This window comes from Sminthopsis crassicaudata, chromosome 1 (genome assembly GCF_048593235.1).
Source record: "Sminthopsis crassicaudata isolate SCR6 chromosome 1, ASM4859323v1, whole genome shotgun sequence".
Classification (NCBI taxonomy): Eukaryota; Metazoa; Chordata; class Mammalia; order Dasyuromorphia; family Dasyuridae; genus Sminthopsis; species Sminthopsis crassicaudata.
Window position 1 is genome coordinate 669887578 of NC_133617.1, and position 24564 is coordinate 669912141.

Genomic DNA, 24564 nt, shown 5'->3' on the forward strand with positions numbered 1-24564 from the left:
TTTTAGTATTTGACACTACTTTTGGGGGGCAGCGGAGGTGGAGAAGGGGAAGTATTGTTTCTTACCTAATGTACATCGTCAAATACCACAGGTATTTCTAAAAGGAGCATGCCACATCAAGATGAGTTGCCTCAGAAGCATTATCTTCTTGTTCCTAGAATTCAGCTTTCATTGCCACCTTGCTCAATTGCTTGCCTGTACAACTTAAGTCAGTTACGACTGAACTGACATCTAGATGGTGGAAATAGTTTTTAGCATCTTGGCCTACACATATTTCATGACTTAAGTTAATTTTCTTCCACATCTGCACTAGATACTTGCGCTGTACAAGGGTCTCTTTGACTGCCATGGGTTCATTCAGTAACCAAGTCATCAAGTAGCTGAATCTCAATATGTTAGTGGTATTTGATATAAAGATCAAAGGGACAGCAATTCCTCACTAAAACAAGAGGTTTCTTTTGAAAAAAATCCCGTGTGTATGGAAAGGCTTTTATTTAATAAATTTATTCATTTAGATATTAAGGAGATTTCACTATACAAACAGGATTTGTAGAGATTTGATCTATAGGAAGTTGAACACTTCTTAGATAGTAAGGCAAATTATTAAAAGTGGAGGTTTGTGCACACAGCAAGGACAGTCTTTTCACTGGCAGGTAACTGGGATCATGCTGGGGATATGGGGAGCTTTTGACAGAAATGGATCTACCAGAGACTATCTTATTTTGGGCTCCCAAATAGAGGACTTGAAAGAACATCCAGTTGAGCATTAATTCCTTCTCTTACAGACCCTTCTACTTCTAAATTCAAATTATAATTGCAAGATATACAGTTGCTACCCCTGAGTTGAGCGTGAATTTTTAAAGTATAAGTTTTAATAAAATTGCTAGAGATTAAGATTTATTTCAGACTAAAAAAATATATGATAGGATTTTTCTGCCTTGGGGGAAGAGGTGAAATTATATGATCTTTTCATTCCCTTCTAGGTCAAAATCCTAAAATCTAGATGTAAAATTGTGTTCAAAGGTTTCTATCAGTTAAATTCAATAAACAATTATTAAATACTTAACTATTTGTGAGCCCTTTGATGCCAAGATAGTATAAGGTAGTACAAGATAGTATAAGAATGACACACAGTTCCTACCTTTAAATAATGTGGCACCTGAAGAAAAACATATCATTAAGCAGAGAATAATGGAGGCAAAGGAGACTAAATACTTTAGGAATATTTGGCAGGTGGATTGTGAAAAACTACACAGAAGAGACATGGCATAGTGGCTAAGAGTATTTAATTGAAGTCAGGCAGACCTTCATTCAGATATCATATTAGACACTTCCTGGCTGTTTGTCAGCAAATAATTAATTCTCTCAGTTTCTAATATGGTACAGCAGAAAGAGCACTGGTTCCAAAGTCAGAGGACCTGGATTCAAATTCCCATTCTAATGCTTATTACTTATGTGACCTTCTTGGTTCTTATTGTCCTCATTTGTACAATAAGGACATGATGTCCTCTAAAGTCTCATCCAAATATAAATCTGTCATCATTGGACCAGAACCAATGTTCATGCATAAAATGAGGCTGATAACAATGTTTATTTCACAAGGTCATTGTGATATACTACTTTTGTGCACTCTACTGTAGCAGAATTAAGCAGATATTGGAGGTTTATAAAATTTCATTTAATTAGTGCTTTTAATTTTTCAGTTCTTTTATCTTCATTTCTCATTTTATTTTTATTAGTATTTTGTTTTTTCCATTTACTTGTAAAGATAATTGTAGCATTAATTTTAATAAAATTCTGATTTGCGGATTTTTTCCCTTCCTCCCTAAGATGGTTAGCAGTTTGATATATAGCATGTGCAATCTTAACCTGTGAGAAAAGTAGGACAGACTTTATCCCAGCTGTATACAAAACAATTGTCTTCTTAATCTTAAAGTTTCCAAAGTCATTCAGCTTTCCAAGTAAATGGCAAAGATAGAATTTGAAACTCAAAGGGAGCCCATACACTTTTTTCTCCCATTTTAAGACTTTTGGGGTCAAATGACTTTTGTCCAGGATCAAATAACTAGTTAGTGTTAAATGGCTGAGACAGAATTTGAACTCAGGTACTCTTGACTGAGGCTAGTTCTCTAGATCCATTGTGCTATCTAGCTGCCTGTCCCCCTCTATAAACTCTTAAAATTTTAACTTAATCAATATATATTGACCCAAATTATGTTCTGATATGTTCCTTCTGCATTTAATAATATGCTGCTTTATATTTGTAATTAATGACTTTGTTCCATAGCCATTTCATATATTTCTTTTGTGTTTCTTCTTTTAGATCAGTGGTCCTCAAACTTTTAAAATAGGGGGCCAGTTCACTGTCCCTCAGACTGTTGGAGGGCTGCACTATACTAAAAACAAAAACTCACACTCTGTCTCTGCTCCTCAGCCCATTTGCTATAACCGGCAGGCCGCATAAATGTTCTCAGTGGGCCGCATCTGGCCTGTGGGCCATAGTTTGAGAACCCCTGTTTTAGATTATAATTTAAGAAGTTAGAAAAAAGGGGGATAGACTTCTTCTAGGAAGGCCTATTGACAGTATGTAGATAAAGGCTTGGAAGTCTTAGAGCTGATCTAGTCTTACTTCTGGAATTACTATTCTAGGTCATACTGGTGATGAAGAAAGAAGCCAAGATTTCTTTCCATTATACCACTGACACTTTGAGCACCTCATAATTTGTCTTTCTGAAGAGAGAGCTTTGCCTAGCTGGTAGACAAATTCCCAAAGGAGTGGCTGTCAGAGGAAAAATAAATGTTTGCTTCTGGAGATTTGGATAAGGACTATCTTATCTAGAAAAGGTTTCTCAGAATCTTGAAGGCCTAAAGATTTTGGTGATCTTAGTTGTCTGGCTTTTGGAAGACTCTCAGGGCAAATTGATTTAGTTTTTGTTTTAATCTTGAAAAATAATTGGCTTTTTTGTTACCGCCTGTTGGAGAAAACTTTAGCCATTCTTTTAGTATTAAAACTTCAGGTATCTATCTTGGGTAAAGCTTGAGAGTCTATGCTTTTTCATTTTTCTCTTTCTTGTCAGAGAGTTCTTTCTGCCTGGAAACAAGTCACATTTCCCTTCATAAAAGCTGTTTGTCAGAACTTTGCCTGTGCATGAAATAAGCGCCCTTGGTGGGGTTGAGAGCAGCTTTCGGGCTGGGAGCTTGGCCACTTCCACAGGCATACAGATTGTTCTAGTGAGAACAATGAGGATCCTTTTCAGTCTTGGAGCAGGAGCAAATGAAAGGAGTGTTTCTTTTGCTACTCAGGGAATTTTATAGGGCCTTCCCTCTGAGTGAAATGAACTGTAGTTTCCTCCTGCCTTGAGTGGGTATCCCTTTGGATTCTGAATAGATCCCTTGTAAACATAAGCACATCTGGAAACAAGGGTTTGAAATGAAAGGCATCTTCTTGTGGGTGATGGTTTGTCAGAAAGGCATTTGCTTGGGCTCAACTGTTCCAAAACTTAAAAGTTTGGCTTGTGAAAAAGTTTTGGGCTATTTCCCCTGCATATTCATTTTCTTTTTCTTTTTTTTTTTTTTTTTTTTGCTTATGGCACAAAAAGAGAAGTAGACTATAATTTGACACTTAATGGATATGAAACTTTATGAATGTAACTTGATGGTGAGAATTAAATTAAAATTAGATAAAAATTCTTATTAGAGTAAATGTGAGAATGTGATTGGATAGAGACTGACCCATTTTTTATAAATGTTCTAATTATGTAGAAATTTAAACTGCTTAATAATTAAGCTTCTATCTACATAAACAATCATAGTTATCTTGATCTTATTTCTTGTTCATAGACACAATAGAGATATATTATAGTTCATCAACAAAGTATTTTTTGTCTTTATGTATCTAACTAGCTCCATCATCTTATTTCCTTCTACCTTGTTTTCTGTGGATTTATACATTCCGGACCATTTAAGCAAAGCTTTTTCATTTGTGAGTCTTGATACAAATTTGGTAATAGATCAGAACTTGGGAAATTTGTTTTGGTTATAATCTTGACTCTAGAAGGCTGAAACATTTCTCTACTCAGTACTGATGTGTGAACTGTAGGCATTTAATGAAGCTGCTATTAGACCTGGTCAGTGTATTGATTCCTTTTTTGTTTAACTTGCACTATTTTATTAAAAAGGATAGGTTTTTTTGGATAGGAAAGATGTTATTGGAAAATGAAAGCAAGATAAAAGGAGATAATTCAAACAAACAAACAAAAAGGTTGGGCTAGAATAGAACCTAGAGATTGTTTTGATTTATTAGCCAACTTGACTGGTGTTGAAAGATCCCCTAGGACAATTCTTGGTCCTCCATCCCATATCCACAATTTTTCAGGAAAGGTTTTCCATATTGAACTGCTGGGACTCTTTCTTTTGTACTGGAGAATTTATTCCAAGTCTCAGATGCCCTATTTTCCTTTGTGGAAAAGTTCACGGAGCAAAGAAGTTAAACACTGTACTCTACTGAGGATCACATATATTAAAAATTTAGGATTAAAGCTCTTCTGATGTTTCATGTCTATTGCTAGTCAATTAAAAGAAATTGGCTGAGCCATTGGATTATAGCTAGATTATAATCACCAAAGGAAAGTAAATGAATGAACAGTCTGAAATAATTGAGCAGAATATAAGAAAAAATGGAGCAGATTCCCACAGGGTCTTGGAAACTCAAAGAAATATTGTTAAATATATATTTAAATATGTTAAAATTTTTAATACATAAATAATATATAATATATAAATAATTTATGTAATACATATAATATATAATAATTTATATAATATATAAATATATAAACTATATTTAAATATATATTAAAATATGTTAAATATATTTCATAAATGTCCAAATCAGGGCCTTAACCAGGCAGAATAGTAAAGAAGAGAAGAATAGAGAGGTAAGACATTTTTTTAAAAAAAATTTTTTTATCATAGCTTTTTATTTACAAAACATATTCATGGGTAATTTTTCAAGATTGACCTTTGCAAAACCTTCTATTCCTAATTTTCTCCTCCTTCCCCCCACCTCTTCCCCTAGATGGCAGGTAGTCCGATACACTTTAAATCTGTTAAAATACATGTTAAATCCAATACAGTTTATCAGCAAGACATTTAGTAAAACTTACTATGCTAAGTGCTATGTATACAAATTCAAGAAAACAAGATAGTTTTTGACCTCAGGAACTTATATTCCCATTGGAAACACACACACACACACACACACACACACACACACACACACGAGTTGCTATAATGGGGATGAGTTGGGAGAGGAGTGTTTTCAGCAATAGAAAAGGAAATCCTTACGTAAGTAGGACCTAGAAATAGATTAATGGTAAATGCTGAGGAATTTTTCTGTAGGTATTTTAGGAAAGGGATCTCCTTCTATGCACCATTGACTGGAACATTCTGGAGATGAGTGAGAAACATGAAGATGAAAGAGTATTTAACTGATCAGAAATCAGAGTTTGACTATTGCTCTAATAGCTCTGTAACCTAGACCAGTCACTTAATTCCCTGGGCCTCAGTTTTGACCTCTGTAAAATTAAGCAGTTGTCCCAATTGGTGTCTGATCTATGATACTGTGTCAGATGGTGCTGTGTGGCTAATGTGGATGATGGGAAAAACAGCGAAAGTTCCTCAGCATTACCCAAGCAAATAATCTGTGTGCTATTTGCTTAAAGTTTTTAGTCTTTCAAATTGTTATAAATCCTTAATAAATAAAATTTGTTGATTGACTACATATTATGTTTTTATAGTTTGCTGGCTTTAATGAGCTACAGAAGACATACTGACCCATTTTTGAAGCTTTTTGTATTTTGTCCTTAAGCATCCTAGCCATTACCCAAATCCAGGTAAATGAAAACCTAATTTAAAATTCTCAATTTAGTCATCGTTCATCATCACTCCTACCCATTCACACTCATACAATTACATCCTTACCTTGAAATCCTCCTTGGCAGGAGTGAAGAGGAAGTATAGTGTGCTGTTAAAGAAGTCCAAAGAAAATTGGTAGATTTTTGGGGTGGAACAAGGGAGGAGTTGGTAATTGGTGAAATAAGGTGTTCCAAAGGTGGAATAGCATATTCCCATCTCATGGCATATTCCCTTTTACCTGGTTATTTTGTCTTTCTCTTTGTTAATTGTTAAAACTTATCTCCTTGCTAACTATATGTATGCTCTCTCAAATCTATTTCATATTTACCTTTCCTAGTACCTTATTTTTGTTTTGTCTGTAACCTCTTCTCATAAAAGCCTCATTTGGCAAAGAGAACACCACTATGAGTTTTTGCATGTGCCTTGCACCATGCACCTTATATTTTGAACTAGGAATTGCTACTTCCACCTCCTCATTTGGTGCTTGTTTCATCATATACTACGTACTAGATACTGTAAATCAGCAAAGCCAAAATTAGAAATTGTTGGAATCATTCTTTGGCAGCAATTGTGTTCAGTGCCTTGCACACAATAGGTGTTTACTAAATGTTTTATTCATTATCTTTCACCAGCAGCTCCCAATAAAAATATTTTTGGAAAAAAAAAACTAGTAAATTTTTCTTATTACTGTTGGTAGGACTAGACTTTGATTGAACTTTAAAAATCTCTACTCTGCTAGGTGGGGATAGTATTCTGCCATGGTTTTTTGGTGAATATTATGGAATTCTCTAAAGATTTAAGGGCTACAAAGCCTAACAAACATTGAATTCTATAGCTCTTGCTAGAATAGCACGGCTCCCAGTGTGGGAATCAGAGAGAATGATATTAACTTGCAGTGTGATTTCTGGGCAAAACAACTTGATTTCTATACTTTTTATAGTTTGTAAAAGGAAGATCTCAGTATTATCTGTCCTGGGAAGGGGTAAGTCAAAATGCAAATGGAGGTGACTCTCCTTTAATACTAACCAGGATGAGGGTGGGGAGAACCTTCATCTGGGATAAGGGGCCATTAAATTGGTCTCTTTTATAACTGGTCCTCAGTGTCTTCATATGTCAAAATGTGGATCTTGGGCTAGATGATTTCAGAGCAGTGGAATAGTTGTTAGGTTTGGAGTCAGAGGATCAAAGTATAAATCCAATTGTGCCACTTCCTGTTTGTATAACTGAGCATTTATCTTTACTGTTCCTCAATCTTCCTTTAACGGGAGAATTGAATTAAATGTCTTTTAATGCTCCTTCTAGCTTTAAGTCTAAGATTCATCTGGATTTTCTCCTCAGATTTCATTTGGGGCTCTTGAGTGAAGTAGGTAAGCAGTTCACCTATTTTGGAATTCACCTATGTTAGAATTGCTTAATTACATTAATATATTTTAGGCTTTACCACCTGAGGTCCTTTTCCATCTGCCTGTGTGCACTAGGAGAAAAGAGCCCTTCTAAGGTCTTGAAGTGATTTTAGGGCTTGGAAGTGTGTGTGTGTGTGTGTGTGTGTGTGTGTGTGTGTGTGTGTGTGTGTATCTGTGTGTCTGTGTGTGTGTAGAAAGTATAATGGTACAATTTGAAAGGTTGACAGACAATGCCTTAGATGTTCATCCATGAAATACTCATGTCTGAGTGAACCATTTGTTAATCTTTATGATTGTTTTTTTTGTGTACCCATAAAGGGTATGGGGAAATGCATTTCTTCAATGAAGTATATTGATTGCCAGGAGCACTCTTCACTCTTCAGAAAGTGCAATTGTGGGGCAGCTAAGTGGTGTAGTGGGTACTGCACTAGCCCTGAAGTCAGGAGGACCTGAGTTCAAATGTGCCCTCAGACACTTAACATTTCCTAGCTGTGTGGCCCTGGACAAGTCACTTAACCTCAATTGCCTCAGCAAAAAGAAAAAGAAAAGAAAGTGCAGTTGTTCCAAGGTCTTCTCCAAAGTTTAAAAATCGAGAGATATTTGTCCTCAAACTTGTGGTTTGGCTTGGTTCCTTCTGAACGAAATTGGTTTTTTTATTTCATTTCCTGTGGCCTCATTTTACAAAGTGGTGCCCTAGGTTTCAAATTCCAGATATTGGGACTTTAGGGCAGATACTTTCTAAGTATCTCTGTTTACTAATTGTTCTTTTCTGTTTATATTGAAAGGCTCTTCACCTGTGGCAGGTGGGGGTGGGGGTAGAGAGGAGAAGGCTACTGATTGGTTAGATAGGGAATTTATTCTGTTTTGTTAGGAGGTAATTGAGTCACAATGAAAGTAATTTATTTGATCACTTAGCAGAGTCCCCAAGGAGGCAAGATAGGGAACTAAAATCTGTCATCTTCAGTAGTAGGTTGTTTATTGTCACAAGATCATAAGCCACAAAATTAGATATTGGCTAGGTGCATTTACTCATGTAAAAGAAATTTGATTGGGAAAGATGAGACATTCATCAAGGAGGATTTGTATAGCGTTTGGACATGAAGGAGACAATTGTCTTTAGATGAGAGAAAGGAAGTAAATTAATAATTTTGAAGAATAAAGAACAAAAAAGGATCATTTGGCAGTTGTATTTGAATCTTTTATTTGTTGAAGGAGGCCAGTGTAGTAACTAACTGCCAAGTGAAATTAATGGATTAGATGACATGAATGGGCTTGATTTGTGTTATCCATGGCTAACCCAAACTATCCTACCCATTACACCCTATCTATATATGGTTCACCTAGCCAAGGGATCACTTGTCACTTTTGAGGTTAGTCATCTCAATTAAAAATCTATTGAGTCACTCTCATGGACAAGATAGTGATTGGATGCAATTATCCTTGCATTTTTAATTTGTTGAGAAAGATGCAGACCAATTGATGTTTGGAGCTATTGTATCTTTGGGTTTTTGAGTGAATCCTTATTCACTGTAGTGGGCAGTCAATCTATTTTATAACAGAAATTTCAGGATGCCATCTGATAACATGCTAATTGTTTTCCTCTTTTTGTTGTTCTTTGAAAGCTGAAAAAAGTCTTAATTTCAAAATTGGGGGTTTCAAAATTTATTACATATGCACATATCAGAACTTCCTTGAAACCTCTTTATAAAACTGTTGGCTACAGAGAAAAATTTGGGTTTAAGGTAGGAATTAAATTACAGTTTTACAATGTCTACTGTTTAGAAATCTTCACTTCTGCAGGGTAGCCTTCTGGCCTAGAGAAATTCAGCCTTCTGTCTAGTACATTCAATTCTTGTACAAACAGCCAACATGGACTGAGGGAGAATGCTAGAGTAGAAAGACCACCTTTATGGGCTCCAATTTTCAGTTTGGTCACTATAATTCTCTGAATTATAACTGATTTATCTTTTTCAGAAGCCATGGAGAATCCTAGAATGTTTAAAATCCATTATCAGAAATTAGTTTTTATTATAAGACTATCTAATAAGATTTTATATGCCTCACTTAAAGAAATTTTTAGGAGCTTTGCAGAGTTAAAGAGAAATGAAGCTGTATGCTTATTCAGAAAAGCTTAATTCAGAAAAATTTGTAATAGATTATTGAAACCCACTTCCTTCTCAGTATCTATAGAAACTTTACATGAGTTTTACAGGAATAGGAAGTCCAAGATTACAAAGTCAAAGTGTATTAAGGAACAGTATTATTAAAATTTTTCTCAGTATTCAGAAAGATTTTTTTTTTTTTTTTTTTTTGCCTTTTCTGTAAGTTCCCTGAAGAGGCGAGAGATGCTATTTGCTTTAGAGTGCACCAAAATTTGGTCAAGAAAGCAGGTATAAGGGAGGGACACACCCTTACTGCACCTCTCCCCTACTTCACTCCCATTGTAGTTAGGAAAACTAGAGGTTCAAATTTTGTCTTAGATATTTTGGGGGGAGCAAATTGCTTAATTTCTCTGTGCCAATATACTATATGTAAAATGAAGAGATTTGGCCTCTTAAGCCAAAGTCTCTTCCAATTCTAAATCCATGATCCTTTGATTTCCTCATCTCAATTGATGTGATCATTGAAGGCCTTGACTACAATCACAAGGTAATAACAAAATGTTAAACTAACTGTAAAAGATGTCTCTAGCCCTTATCTATTTGAGGAACAAATATTTCCTGGTCAAGAAGGGAAAATGCCATTGACTGAGTAAATAAATTAACCACATCCGGGGTTTTTAAATAGCTAAACTCTAAGATGAATTTTAGCAGATGTTAGATTTACTTTGCTCATATGGCTTTGAAGAGAAGCTACTAAACTATTAGGAGACACTATCTAGAGGAGAGTAGAGAAACAGACACAGATATAATCACTGGAGGGAAGGAAGCAGCTTCTAGAATTGTGACTCTGGAAGTAGAAAAGAGAAAAAGAGGAGAGGAACAGAACCTGAGTATTCAGTGAAGCAAACTGAAAAGCACAGTGCTGTAGCAGGGGAAACTTCATCAGAATCCTGAAGAAGAGGCTTAAAATACCAGGTGTTGAATTACCTTGACCCATGTAATTTACACATCTGCCTCCCTACTATTATATTTTAAGTTTGTAATCACCCTTTCATAGATATAATATATATTTGGATAAAATGCACTCCTCTTTATGAGAAGAATATTTTCTAATTTTTGCCCTATGTCCTCTTAAAGACCTTTCTTTTGGAGAGTTAATTATGTTTACTGGTTGTTAATTAAGAAAACACTCACCGTGGGCAGCTAGGTGGCGCAATGGATAGAGCACCAGCCCTGAATTCAGGAGGACCTGAGTTCAAATCTGGTCTCAGACACTTAACACTTCCTAGCTGTGTGACCTTGGGCAAGTCACTTAACCCCAGCCTCGGAAAAAAAAAAAAGAAAGAAAGAAAACACTCACCAAAGGAGACTATTGATCTGCATTTATGAGTAATAATAGGAGGAATAAGAGAAATAGAGCTTCATAGGATTACCTCTACAATTGAAGTGTAATCATCCTGTCTCTGGGCACTCAATCTGCAGATTCATAGTGGAGTATCTGAGAGGGGTGGTATTACACAGATAGTTATATATACATATCAACTTGTTCTTTCATCTTTAGCATCCTTATAAGAGTATTTTTATTTATGCTTCATGATACTTTTGTGTGTGTGTGTGTGCATGTGCACTTTGTGTGCACTTATGACTCATATATGTCAAGCCAGGAACTTGAACCCAAGTTGTTCTGATTACAAGGTCACCTCCCAGATCTACTATACCACACTGCTTTTGTCCAAATGGTACTTCTTAAGTTCCCTCACTTGGTTTCTAGTGCAGTATCTCAGGGGTCTGTCCTTACCTTATATTGTTTTGAATTCTTAATTTAAAACTTAAAAATTAAAGTTAGTGGAGGATTCTGGGAAGATGGCAAAGTAGGTCAGAAAACATAAAGCTCTCCAGATTTCCCCCAGAAACAGAACAAATTTGCACCTTGAGGGAACATAAACTGGTGAAATGCAAAGAACAGGGGTCTTCCTGGGACAACCTGAGAAAGAAAGACCCCAGGCTTGGGGTTTAACCAGTGTGAAAGTGCAAACAACTTTAAGCTTGCTTTGCAGAAATAGCCAGCAAGGAGCCCTGGTTCTAGTTAATTGGAGCCTTGACTGAGCAGCTGGAACCATAGAAACTTTGACCTCCTGGATGAGTGGGATGAGAGGAAGGGTGGGTAATCTTAGCCCAGGAAGACGAAGGAACCTGGGTTGCTAAGGAACGCCAGGCCCAGCTGTGATACTGAGATATAACCCTGGGTGAGAAGGAACCAGCACACCCAGTGAGTGTAGAAGCAGTGAGAAAGGGGTGCTGCTGGCTGTGGGCACTTGTAAGAGGATGGAGCTTTTGGTTTGGGGTTCCAGGTCAGAGGGAAAAGCTCAAGTGAAGCCAGAGGCACCGTCCTCCCTTATCCCACAGCATTAGAGGTGCTTTAAACTAATACTTTTCATTAAAAAACAACAGCAAAGAAGAAAGAACCAAACCATATAAACTTACTATGGGAATAAGGAAGACCGGGGTTTATCTTCAGAGAAGGGTGGTGAAGTAAAAAAAGCCTCTTCTACCTCAAAGAATGTTAAATATTTCCTTGCCTAGAATTTATACAACTCAAAAAAAGACTTTAAAAATCAAGTGAGAGAGATTGAAGAAAAACTTTTTTTAAAAAAATGAAATAACCATCCAAGAAAATTAAGATTATGGAGAAAAAGTTAACCAACTAGAAAAGGAAGGTACTGTATATTATGGAAGAATATAATTCTTTGAAAATTAGAATTGGGCAAGGGGAAGCTAGTGAAGTTATAAAAGACCAAGAAATAAGAAAACAAAACATAAAGAATGAAAAAATAGAACAGAAAGTGAAATATCTCAAAATATAATAATTGAACTACTACCTGAAAGCTGTGACCATTAAAAAAAAATCTTGGCACAATGACACAAGAAATAATCCAAGAAAATTGTCTTGGAGTGATAGAAGTAGATATAGAAAAAAAAAATCCACTGATCACCTCAAAGAGATTTTTTTTTTGTGTGGGAAATATGTAAGAATATTATTGCCAAATTAAAAAAACCCCAGACCAGAGAGAAAATTTTGCAAGAAATAAGAAAAAAATTTAAATATAGTAGAGGTACAATTAAAATTGTATAGGATTTGTCACAATAAAAGACCACATATCCTGGAATCATGCCTGTATCAGCAATCAAGAACTAGGCCTGTGGACAAAAATATCCATAATATTGAACAAAAAAAAAAAAATGGGAATACGATGAACTTGGAGATTTTTGGGACTGTCTTAACCATTATCAAAGATGAATTCCAAGAAACTTAACATGGACAAATTGTTTTTTACATGGAAATGTATATTATATATTTAAGATTGATATCAGTAATTGAGTAGCTCAAAAGAAAAATTGGGGCAGAGTTGAGTATGATTTGATTCTTAAAAAGCAAAACTTTCCAGGAAAAGGTAAAATAATAATTGTCTTACACAAATGAAATGCAGAGGAAGAATAGACAGGGGAAGAAGAGGCATGGGGGGAGGGAGAGGGTTCATAATTCTAGAAAGCTATTCTCATTGGGAATGGGTTAAACAGGCAACACTGCCTATATACCCTGAAGAGTAAAGTATGCTCCAAAATCTATAAAGAAATAAGGGGAGAGGGAATAGAATATGATGTGGTATATAAGGATGTGTAGATTTATGACAGTGGCACTAGGTGTGTGGATTAAAGACAGTGGGATGAAGAGGAAAGGAAAGATGGGAGGAGAAGATAAGAGAAGGATCCAAGGGTAGAGGAAGGTTAAGTAACAACAGCAAGGCAAGTTAAGGAGCATAAATTAAAGTAGAAGAATTAGCAAATAAAAGAAATGAGATTACATATATCTTATAAATATAATATATCTTATTATAAATGCTACAAGGATCAGGAGTAGAATTCAGTAGGGAAAAAAAAGGGCTACTAGTCATCTTAGACAAAGTCAAACTTTTATACAGTTCTCTATTGATTGAATCTTTATGTCAGACATATTAATATTGTTTTAGATGCACATTTACATATGGGTGACATGTATATATACATATATGCATGAGTATGTGTGGGTGTGTATATAGGTATGTGTGTAGATACAGGTTTATATGTGGGTCGGTATGGATACATATATATATATATATATATATATATATATATATATATATATATACATATATATGTATATATACATATATATGTATATAGTTATCCATATATAAATATATACCTGTGCTTTAACTGTAACCTGTTTGGGTATCATGGGAAGGATGAAAGGGGAAAAAGAAATAAAGTAAAAAATGCACATCATAGAACAAAAAGAATAACCTACAAGGAAGCAAAGATGGACATGTATGAATATAATCTCTTCTATTATATATGCTTTCTTGAAATGGATATATCTTGTTAATATATTTTGAATTCTCCATATTCTGTTAAGCACATGACAATTTTTTTCTTTTTTTCTGATTCTTTTTTCTATTCTGTTTTTTAAAAATAAAGTAATATTCTTAACCAGTTTAGATGAAGAATAGCATAACAATTTGATTCAACAAGCATTTATTAGGTATATATTATGTGCGAGGTCCTAGAGGTATAAAGATAAAAATAAATCATTATTTGCTTTCAAGGACTTTTTATTCTTCTGGAAGATAGACTTGTACACACATAAATACAAATTGATTTTGGAAAGAGAGCTTTAATAACTGGAAAATCAGGAAAGGTTTGGGGCTGGAAAGAATATTGATCCTAAGACTTAAAGACTGAAAGATGGGGGGGGGGGGGAAACCAAGAAGAATTTGGAATCATAAGGCCTGGGTTTGAATCCCAGCTCAGCCACTTAACAGCTAGCTGTGTGACCATGAACCAGCAATTTTGCTTCTTAACTCTCCGCTTCTGCATTAATAAAGTAGGGGAAATGAAAGCAAGCACTATTTAGTTCTTCATTGTTAAACCTAAGACAGTGTAGAAGTAGGAGATGGTGATGGTAGATCTTTTTTAAGTAGAGACTTTCCAAAACTATTTTTCCTAGAAAATAAGGCAAGTAATAGCTCACATTTATTGAGCTTTTTAATTTGAGCATTATTTTCCTTATTATAATTTCCAGGACTAGAGTTTCATATTACACTTGTATTTATGGTGAGTAAAACTTCAGGTATCTTTCACTAGATATAGAATATATGTTGATTTGAAGATGTCTGACAGTAGACATTTCTAGCACAAATGTTTGTTTTCAAAAAATAGAAGAATGTAATTGGAATCTACAAGTTGTTGGAGAGCTGGACTTGTATTACTGGCAACATTCTATGATGTATTATTAAGCATTTGTGAACATTTAAAAAGGGAGAGACAGTGATGTCAAGGTTAATATGGCCTCATCTATAGATAAGTTATAAAAGACTATCCTTATTTTCTTTTTTGACAGGATTTCTAGATTAATTAAAAACAAAAAAAAAAAAACCCAAGGGTTGAAGAGATGGTGTTTCATAATAAATGGAGACAACTAATCTTAGAGTCAGGAAGACCTAGGTTCAAATTCAGCTTCTGACATGTACTGTTTAAGTGCTCATAGGAGTGGCATTTAGGGTCTCGGAATTCATGAACCGTGGTTGACAGAAGGCTTTTTTTTTTTTGCACACTGAGAATTTCTACACATTGGTGACATAACTCAATAAAACAAAAACTTAATTTAGAGATCTGGGAAATTATTTTTGATAAAACCAGCATTTTATTAAGCATCTATTTTACTACTGGACACTGGACTAAGCACTGGAAATAAATAAAAAGAATCTGTCTCTGCCCTTTTTACATTCTATTAGGAAAGAAAACAGAAAAATAGGCATGAATAAACAAGGTATAGCCTTGGTAGATGAGCTGGGCTTTTAACCAAGGAGGATGGAAAAACCTTTTGGAAGAAGTGGGTTGAATCTTGAAGGAAAACAGGCATCAGAGAGGTAAGAAGAGAAAACATTAGTATTCCAGGCACAATCATGGAGATGAGGGTTATGAGGAATAAGAGAGAGGTAAATATTACTAGACTACATAGAGGAGAATAATATGTTAGAAAACAAAAAAGGAAACAGATATGAAGGATTCGGGTTTTTTCTGATTGTAGAGGCTGTAAGGAAACCATTGGATTGATTGGATAAGGCAAGGTAGCATGGTAGGACCTACACTCCAACACTTTAGCACAGTACTTGTCATGTTATGGGCATTTAATAAATGCTCATTTACTCAACTTTAAGGAAATTCATTTTGGCAGCCAAATAGAGGAGGAATTGGAGTAGGGAAGAAACTGGAATTGAGGAGACCAATTAGAATACTTTTGCTATTGAGGGGAAAGGTAATGAAGACCTTTGAATAAGAGTGGTTGTTGACTAAAATCTAATTTGCCTAATAAAACATCTGGCAAAATTTCAAATGCTGGCCATATAGATAAGTGGAAAGAAATGGGATATAATTAAGTGAATTAAGAGTTGATTGAATAATCAGATCTAAATAATAACCATTGAGGTAAATGGAAGCACCAAAGTAGATTTCTAGTAGAGTATCCCAAGAACATATATTTAGTCCTGGTCTGTTTTCTGATATTTTGAAAAAGGCTTAAATCACATTTGCAAGTTGACATAAAGCCAGAAGGGAGATAAGTAATCTGTTAGGTGACATATGTCTTAAAAATACATTAAGAAGCTATAACTAGGGTTAAATGTAAATTAAAAGTTAGTAGGAGTAAAAACACACTTAAAATGGACTTTAAAGTTAACTTTCTGATTACAGTATTGGCAAAATGGGGACAATGTGGTATGGCTAAGTAGCAGTTCTTTTCAAAAGATTTGGAAATTTTAGTCTCAGATGCTTGGAGTTCCCTTTAGAACTCAGCTCAAAATGGTACCTTCATTATGTATTTCCTGGTTCCCCCTAGCTGCTAGTGCTTCCATCCCCCAAATATTTATATATAGAGAGGCAGTTAGATGGCACAGTGAATAGAGTGTGAGACTTGAAGTCAAGCAGACTCATGTTCTTTAGTTCCAATCTGGCTTCAGATACTTACAAGCTGTAAGACCCTGAAAAAGTCACTTAACTCTGTTTGTCTCAGTTTCCTTATCTGAAAAATAATCTGGAGAAGGAAATGACAAACGACTACATTATCTTTGCTAAACAATTGAACGAAAACAACAGTCAGTTTAATTTTTGTCTTTTTCTCTAACTCCTAGCACAGTTTGGTATAGAACTTAAAAATAGCTCGTTGATTGATGTAATGGACTGCAAGCTCAAAAGTCAACATCCTGATGCAATAAACAAAGAAGTAGGCCAAGATAGGAAAGTGTTGTTGTCCTCTGCCCTGTCTGTGCCATATTGTTGTACTGGCTTCACTTGGAGCCACATTTTAGAACACAGAGACTGTTGAGAAGAGAATGGCCATGATGGTAAATGACCTTAAAATTAAACCTAGAAATATCTTTTGAAGGGTCTGATACAGTGTGACCTGATGAAGATACGAGTTGGCCTTTAGGTCTTTGAATTGCTACTATAAGAAATCAGAGTCATGCTTACTGAGTCAGAGTAGACCCAGGAGCAGAGTGTGACCGTAGGGCATATGGCAGGTGTAGAGTTGTCTAAAAATGGAGTTGAGTGAACTACCTTTGAATGGCATTGTTAATATTGGTATGTGTGAGTATACAATGTAAGTGACCTTAACCAAAAGTCTTTTGGTGTGAACTTGTTAACTGCTTGTCAGAGAAGCTTCTGGTTCCAGCACAGGTTGAACTTGTTGACTTTGAAGAAACAGCGTCTGAGAGACTCCCTTGTTTCAGACTGTTAGTAGAAGACATTAGTAGAAGACAATCTTTTGCTTGATTAAGTTCAGGACAGACCTGAACTTTTGCTTTGTATTCTGCATCAGGTAACTTGCAGGAATGTTCTTAAGTATGTACAGATGAGAAAAATGACTTAGAGTCTTAGCAGCTGATCTGTCAGTTAATTCTGTTTAAATTCCATGTGTTTAAGCCACCTGGAGTTACCTACGGAATGATGAACTTTTTAGCCATAGCAACTTTCAATGACAGCTTATTAAGTTTCAGGTTGTGATCAGTGTAGGCAAAATATCTATGCTGATAAAAGCCACAGATCCATGAATTATTAAATGGATGCATATCTGGACATTGTGTATGCCTAAAAAAAAAACAAAGACTTTCAGTGAATTTGCATAAGCAAACCAGTACACCAGTAGGAAAGAAATAGCTTGACAAAAATATACAGCTGATTTTTTGTTATGTTTCCAAGTGCCCTATGAAAAGAAGGCCCAGGGCCCACACTTTTAGTCTCTGTAGTGTAGATGCCTAGTCATGTCCTCCTGCTTAAATCATGTATTTAACAGTAGTTAGAAAATGAAAGTACTCACTCTCTACTCATAATTTGTGACACAAACAAGGCAGGTTGTTATGGACGTTGCTCTCTTCAACAATGAGATGATTCAAACCAGTTCCACTTGTTCAGTGATGAAAAGAGCCATCTACACCCAGAGAGAGAACTATGGGAAATGAGTGTGGACCACAATAGCATTCTTATTCACTCTCTCTCTTGTTGTTTGCTTGCATTTTGTTTTCTCTCTCAGCTTTTCCTTTTCTTCCTTCTTGATCTGATTTTTCTTGTGCAACAAGATAACTGTATAAATATGTGTACATATATTGGATCTAACATGTATTTCAACATATTCAACATGAATTGGACTACCTGCCAGCTAGGGAAGGGGGCGGGGTGAGAAGGAGGGGGAAAATTGGAACAAAAGGTTTTACAAGGGTCAGTATTGGAAAAATTACTCATGCATACACTTTGTAAACAAAAAGTCTTAATAAATAAATAAGTAAAAACAAGACAGATTGCTGGTGCTGTGCCTTTTCTAGCTTCTGACATACCTCAGATGGAAGCTTCCATTATTTAGCTTAGAACGGAACATTTTAAAATGAAGACCCATTCAGGAAGCCCCTCTGCCTCATGATTGATGAATATAGGCACAATAAAGCTTCATAAATCCTCAATTACATGGGAGATGAATTTCCCTTCCCAACTGAATCTTGCTATAAGGCCTGCTATATTTGAGTTTAAACTTAGGTTTAAATTTTTTCAATTGTTTTTAATCTTTACTAATGTAGTTGAATGGCAAAATTAACTTTTGGTTTACTTGTCTTTTTTTCTAGATGTCAGAAGCTGGGAAAGAAGTTTTGCCCTCATGGCTATACTGGGACCCAGAGAGCCATATGCTAGAAGGTCTTCCCCTTGATACAGACAAAGGTGTACATTATATTTCTGTCAATGCCATGCACCTGGCAGCTAATGGAAGTTATGTGCCCCAAGCTATGAATGTTTTCTCCATTGAAGTATATCCTGAAGATCACAGTGAACCACAGTCAGTAAGAGTAGCATCCCAAGATGTTAATGAAGCTGCTCCATTTGTGTGTGGTGCTGATGAGCCAGTGACTATCCTGACTGTTATTTTGGATGCTGATCTCACAAAAATGACACCAAAGCAGAGGGTTGAGCTCTTAAACAGGATGAAAAGTTTCTCTGAAGTTGAACTGCATAATATGAAACTGGTTCCGGTTGTAAATAACAGACTATTTGACATGTCTGCCTTCATGGCTGGCCCAGGAAATGCAAAAAAAGTAGTAGAAAATGGAGCCTTACTGTCATGGAAGCTAGGTTGTTCTTTAAACCAAAACAGTGTCCCTAATATTAGCAGTGTGGAAACTCCAGCTAAAGAAGGTACAATGTCTGCTCAGCTTGGCTATCCTGTTGTAGGCTGGCACATTGCTAATAAGAAACCTCATTTTCCAAAACGGATAAGGCGACAGATTAATGCAACACCCACACCAGTTACTGCCATTGGACCCCCTACAACCGCTCTTCAAGAACCACCATCTAGGATTGTTCCTACACCCACTTCTCCAGCCATTGCCCCTCCTACAGAAACTGCAGCTCCTCCAGTACGAGATCCTATCCCTGGAAAACCAGCAGTTACTATTAGAACACGAGGTGCCATAGTCCAAACACCTACTCTAGGACCAATTCAGCCTACCAGAGTATCAGACACAGGTACTACGGTCCCTGGCCAGATTCGGCCAACAACGGTTCCCGGGTACATAGAACCCACTGCTGTCATCACTCCTCCTACCACCACCACTAAGAAACCAAGAATAACTACTTTGAAACCAGCCACGCCTTCAACCACAGACTCCTCAACAGCAACAACCCGAAGGCCCACCAAAAAGCCACGAACTTCGAGGCCAGTGCCCAGGGTCACAACCAAAGCACCTCTCACCAGACTGGAAACGGCTTCCCAACCGACTCGAACCCGAACCACCACAAGTGGCACAACTCGGGGTGGGGAACCCAATAAGCCCCCTGCACTCAAAAACCACATTGATAGGGTGGACGCATGGGTAGGCACTTACTTTGAGGTGAAAATCCCATTAGACACCTTCTATGATGAGGAAGACACGACTACAGATAAGCTGAAGTTGACTCTGAAGCTCAGGGAGCAACAGATGGTAGGGGAGAAATCCTGGGTCCAATTTAATAGCAATAGTCAGCTGATGTATGGTCTGCCTGATAGCAGTCACCTGGGCAAGCATGAATACTTCATGCATGCCACAGATAAAGGGGGTCTCTCCGCAGTGGATGCCTTTGAAATTCACGTACACAAGCGTCCGCAGGGTGATAGGTCTCCAGCCAAATTTAAAGCAAAATTCACCGGTGACCCTGCTTCAGTAGTCAATGACATTCATAGAAAAATCATGTTAGTGAAAAAATTGGCTCTTGCCTTTGGGGACCGCAATAGTAGTACCATTACCTTGCAGAACATCACCAAAGGCTCCATTGTGGTAGAGTGGACAAATAATACTCTGCCTCTGGATCCCTGCCCAAAGGAACAGATCCGAGGATTGAGTAGGAGAATCTCAGAGGATGATGGAAAACCTCGTCCTGTTTTCTCTAATACTTTGGAGCCCGAATTCAAGGCTGTGAGTATTTCTGTGACGGGATCAGGCAGCTGTAGACACATCCAGTTTATTCCTGTCATAGCAGACAGAAGGATCCCTTCAGAAGCTCCCCCCACAGTCGTGACCGAGAAAGATCCTGAGAAGAGCAGTGAGGATGATGTCTATCTACACACAGTCATTCCTGCTGTAGTGGTGGCTGCTATCCTACTTATTGCTGGGATCATTGCTATGATTTGTTATCGAAAGAAAAGGAAAGGAAAGCTCACAATCGAAGACCAAGCAACTTTCATCAAAAAAGGCGTGCCAATCATCTTTGCTGATGAACTGGATGACTCCAAGCCACCCCCTTCCTCTAGCATGCCTCTCATCCTACAAGAGGAAAAGGCTCCTCTTCCGCCTCCAGAGTATCCAAACCAGAACATGCCAGAGACCACGCCATTGAACCAGGATACCATTGGGGAATATACCCCCTTGAGGGATGAAGACCCTAATGCACCTCCCTATCAGCCCCCTCCACCCTTCACAGCCCCTATGGAGGGAAAAGGCTCACGCCCGAAGAACATGACCCCTTACAGGTCACCCCCTCCTTATGTTCCCCCTTAACAGCAAGTCTTGTGCTTTGAGGGAAGGGGCCTGGAGATCCATACCAGTGTTGTGATAGGGATTGATGGCCCACAGTTCATTGCCAACAAGAAATCAACACTTGACCCCAAACACACACCCACATACAGGGCCTGAAAAAACCCTCCCTCTCTGGTTCTTTTACACTATCCCAAAGTGGCCTGGTGAACTTTGGGGACTTTTAATTTTCTTTTCTTTTTTTTTTTCTTTTCTTTTCTTTTTTTCTTTCTTTCTTTCTTTTTCTTTTCTTTTCTTTTCTTTTCTTTTTTTTTTTTTTTTTTTTTTTTTGGCCTAACAGCTTTTGTTTGTTCATAGAGAATTCTCCGCTGAATATTTCTGATGGCCAGCTTCTGAAAGCACCTATGCACACAGCATAGGATGAATGAATGGATGGATGGACTCACAGATGACATGGGGCTGGGCGTTCCATCCCTGGTGTACTCTGTTTGCCTTTAACACTAACTGTACTGGGTTTTTTTTTGTTGTTGTTGTTTGTTTTATTTGTTTTTTCTATTCACGTGTGTCTAGCTGCAGGATGTAACATGGAAAAAGTAGCCTAAAGATTAAAAGCAAAGGACTTTCAGAAGTTAATGTTACATTTTTACATTTAATCTGCTGTTTACCTAAACTTGTATGTATAGTTTTTGGGTGGGGTTGTGGGGTAGGGGGGAGGGGGCCCTGCTTTGCTAAAAATAAGCTCCCAGGGTGTTTCAAAACTAGTTAGAGAAGACCAAGGGACAGTATTTTTTATCAAAGGAATCCTATTTTTTCACACAATGTAAACTTTGTTCCTCGGTTAAGCCAGAGACTGATTTGGGGCATCTTTGTGGATTGTAGGAAGAACTCTGGGCACTTCATGTGAGTGAGCTCACAGACCTGCTGACCTGGCCCTCTCACTCTCCTCTGGTATTGGTGCTGGATGGTCAGAGGTTACTTTATGGGGCCAGACATCCTCCTTATGTGCTCAAGACAAGCTTTAAAGGGCATTAGTTGTTGGTTGGAAATGTAGCTGTGAGAAGCAGCAAAGGTGCACAGCTCCTGGTGACCCTGGTGCTTCTGGAGGGCCTGGTGGTAAAGATGGGCCACCAGCAAGGAGGGCAGTTTCTGGAAGTGATGAGGTAGAGTTTTAGACTGCATTGATTTCTTTCTTCCTTTAGTTTTATTTTTTTTTTTCTTTCTTTCTTTCATTTTTTTTTTTTTTTTTTTTTTTTTAAAGAAAAATGTGGTTTTTGAAACACTCAGTGGGGGATGTTTTGGTGAAGATGCAATATTTTTATGTAGTGTGATGCTATTTCCTTAACTCTCAAATTCTTGGCAGTTGTGTTCTGACAGCATCTCATTCCTTTGTTCTGGCCCTCCCATCCCCAGGTTTCTGGACTACAACATGCTGAAAGCTGTCTGGTGATTGGGAAGAAAAGTGCCAGCAATATAGTTCATAGTAAAAAATCGGTGGACTCTCAAATCTAATTTTTTTACTAAATTTTTGATACAGTCTCAAATTGTTTTATTATAAAAAAAGATTAAAAATGGTAATGCTTACAGCAGTTTGTATGAGCTTAGCTTCTTAGGGTTGATTCCATGGGACTGATTGCTTTTCACATTCTGACTTTTTTCCTGTCATTGTTTTGATTCTAGAACCATGTCTGGGTTTCTTGCCTTTTTAGGATGAACTTAACATGTCTCTGTCCTGTGACTTGAGGCACTCTGGAGGTGCCTGTTCCTTTTTTTTTTCTTTCTCTCTCCTTTGGACTAAATTGTTTAAGCATGACCTTCTTGGCCATTTGAAAGCTATTTTTGGTACATTTTAGGGAGGAAAATCCTTTGCAATAATGTTTCCCTTCCTTGATGGGGGGGTGCGCAGATTCCAGCTCACTTTGCACACCCAACAGACACTTTTAAGCCATATTGACTGTTTTGCAAAGTATGTTTGTGGGCTGCCCCTGAAGAATGGCTGGGCGGGTCATTGGCCTTCACCACTTCATTTGCCAAGGGGACATTTTCTACTGTGCTTTTCTGAAACAAAACAGATTTTTCTGATTAGAAGCCAGTGATGTTACATCTATGTTTGATCTGGGCAGTTCCTAATTCTCTGTTAATGTGTGCTTCTCACCAACTTAACTCAGTGAGAGCTATGAGGTTGTTTCCTTGATCCCTTCACAGGATAAAAGAGACTGTCTAGATATTTGGCCCTTCTTCTAGAAGCATTGGAGAGATAAAAGAATTTCATGAAGGGAACCCAGTAGACCAAGGCACATTCTGTCCAGTGTTGGGTCATATCTTGAGTAAGCCCTATGGGCTGGGGAGGTTCCCAGCATATGTCAGGTGCACACATGTAGGGGCCAGATTTGGTCCAGTTACTCATTGTGGATTCCAGCAGACTTTATGTGGCCCCTTGCAAAAATAAATAACATTTCAAAAACCCCAGAGCAAGTTGTTTGAGTGAAAGGCCTTCCAAATAGCCCCGTTGCCCCAGCAACCCCACCATTCCATCCCAGCCATGCGCAGATGGGGCAGGCCTGGCTCTACCTATCACCATAGAAACTGGAGGCAAAGGGGCAGTGAACAGAATAATAATAATAATGCCGTTTCAGCCAACCTTCCCGTTTGCACCAGGGCTGCCTCTTGTCAGCCATCAGGCACTGTAATGTGGAGAGCAGATCTTATTAAAAAGTGTTCACCAACAACTGATGTGTGTTTATTTCCTTACATATGATTTTAAGAAGATGTGTTTTCTGCATTCTGTATAGAAACATATCAGACTAAATAAAAACAGTGTACTTTACTATAATCCTACTGGCCTGAGCTGTTCCATCTGGGCACCTTGCCTTGTCAGATCTTCTTTCTCCATTCAACAGCAGAAGCAGGCAACGCCAAGACTAATCAGTCACATCAGTTTGATGGGGTGGGCCAACACCCATGCAATCTTACAGCACCTCAGGAGCTGGGGAAAGGGAGGGGTTAATTTTAATGTTGCTGCTTTCTTCTAGAATTCATCCCATGGCAGGCACAAAGTGGAACCAGAGCAGCTTGCACTTAATTTGGTTATACAGAAATCTTATTGTGGTTGGGATCAAGCTCCGTGCAGCCTAAGTTCTCAATCTTGAAGACAGAAATCCCTCTTAGGGATTTCTCTCCTTGGAAAAGAAAATATAGGAAAAGCAAACAAAGGAAAAAAAAATTGTGATATTTCATTATTGTTTTAACGAAGGGTTGAGGTGTTCTGTCCATTCTAAGGACCAACTAGGGGTTGTAGCCTACTGGTTTAGGGCCTTTTTAGCCCAAAGGAAACAACTTCTCTGGAGAGGTAGATGAGACTTGAATAAATGATGAATAAATAGCTAATCAGTTTATAGGATTGAGTTGAAAGTGAGTCCACACCTCCAATCTAATCACTTCCTTTTATAAATGAGGAAGCTTCTTTCTTGGAGAGGAAAAATGAACTGTCCATGGTCAGTCAGGCAGAAAATTTGGTTTGGGATTTAGTTTCAAATCATCCCATCAGGAAAGCTGTAG

General features: G+C 37.3%; 1 protein-coding gene across 2 annotated transcripts in view; it reads left to right on the forward strand.

Annotated features, from left to right (window-relative positions):
- The window catches only part of DAG1 (dystroglycan 1), an 84144-nt gene extending 60305 nt beyond the window's left edge, over window positions 1-23839 (forward strand). For both annotated transcript variants that reach the window (XM_074264718.1, XM_074264756.1), the window contains exon 3: window positions 18631-23839. In XM_074264718.1, coding sequence (XP_074120819.1) covers window positions 18631-21033 — 2403 coding nt within the window. In that variant the 3' untranslated portion in view covers window positions 21034-23839. The remainder of the gene's footprint in view (window positions 1-18630) is intronic.
- The last annotated feature ends 725 nt before the right edge of the window (window positions 23840-24564 follow it).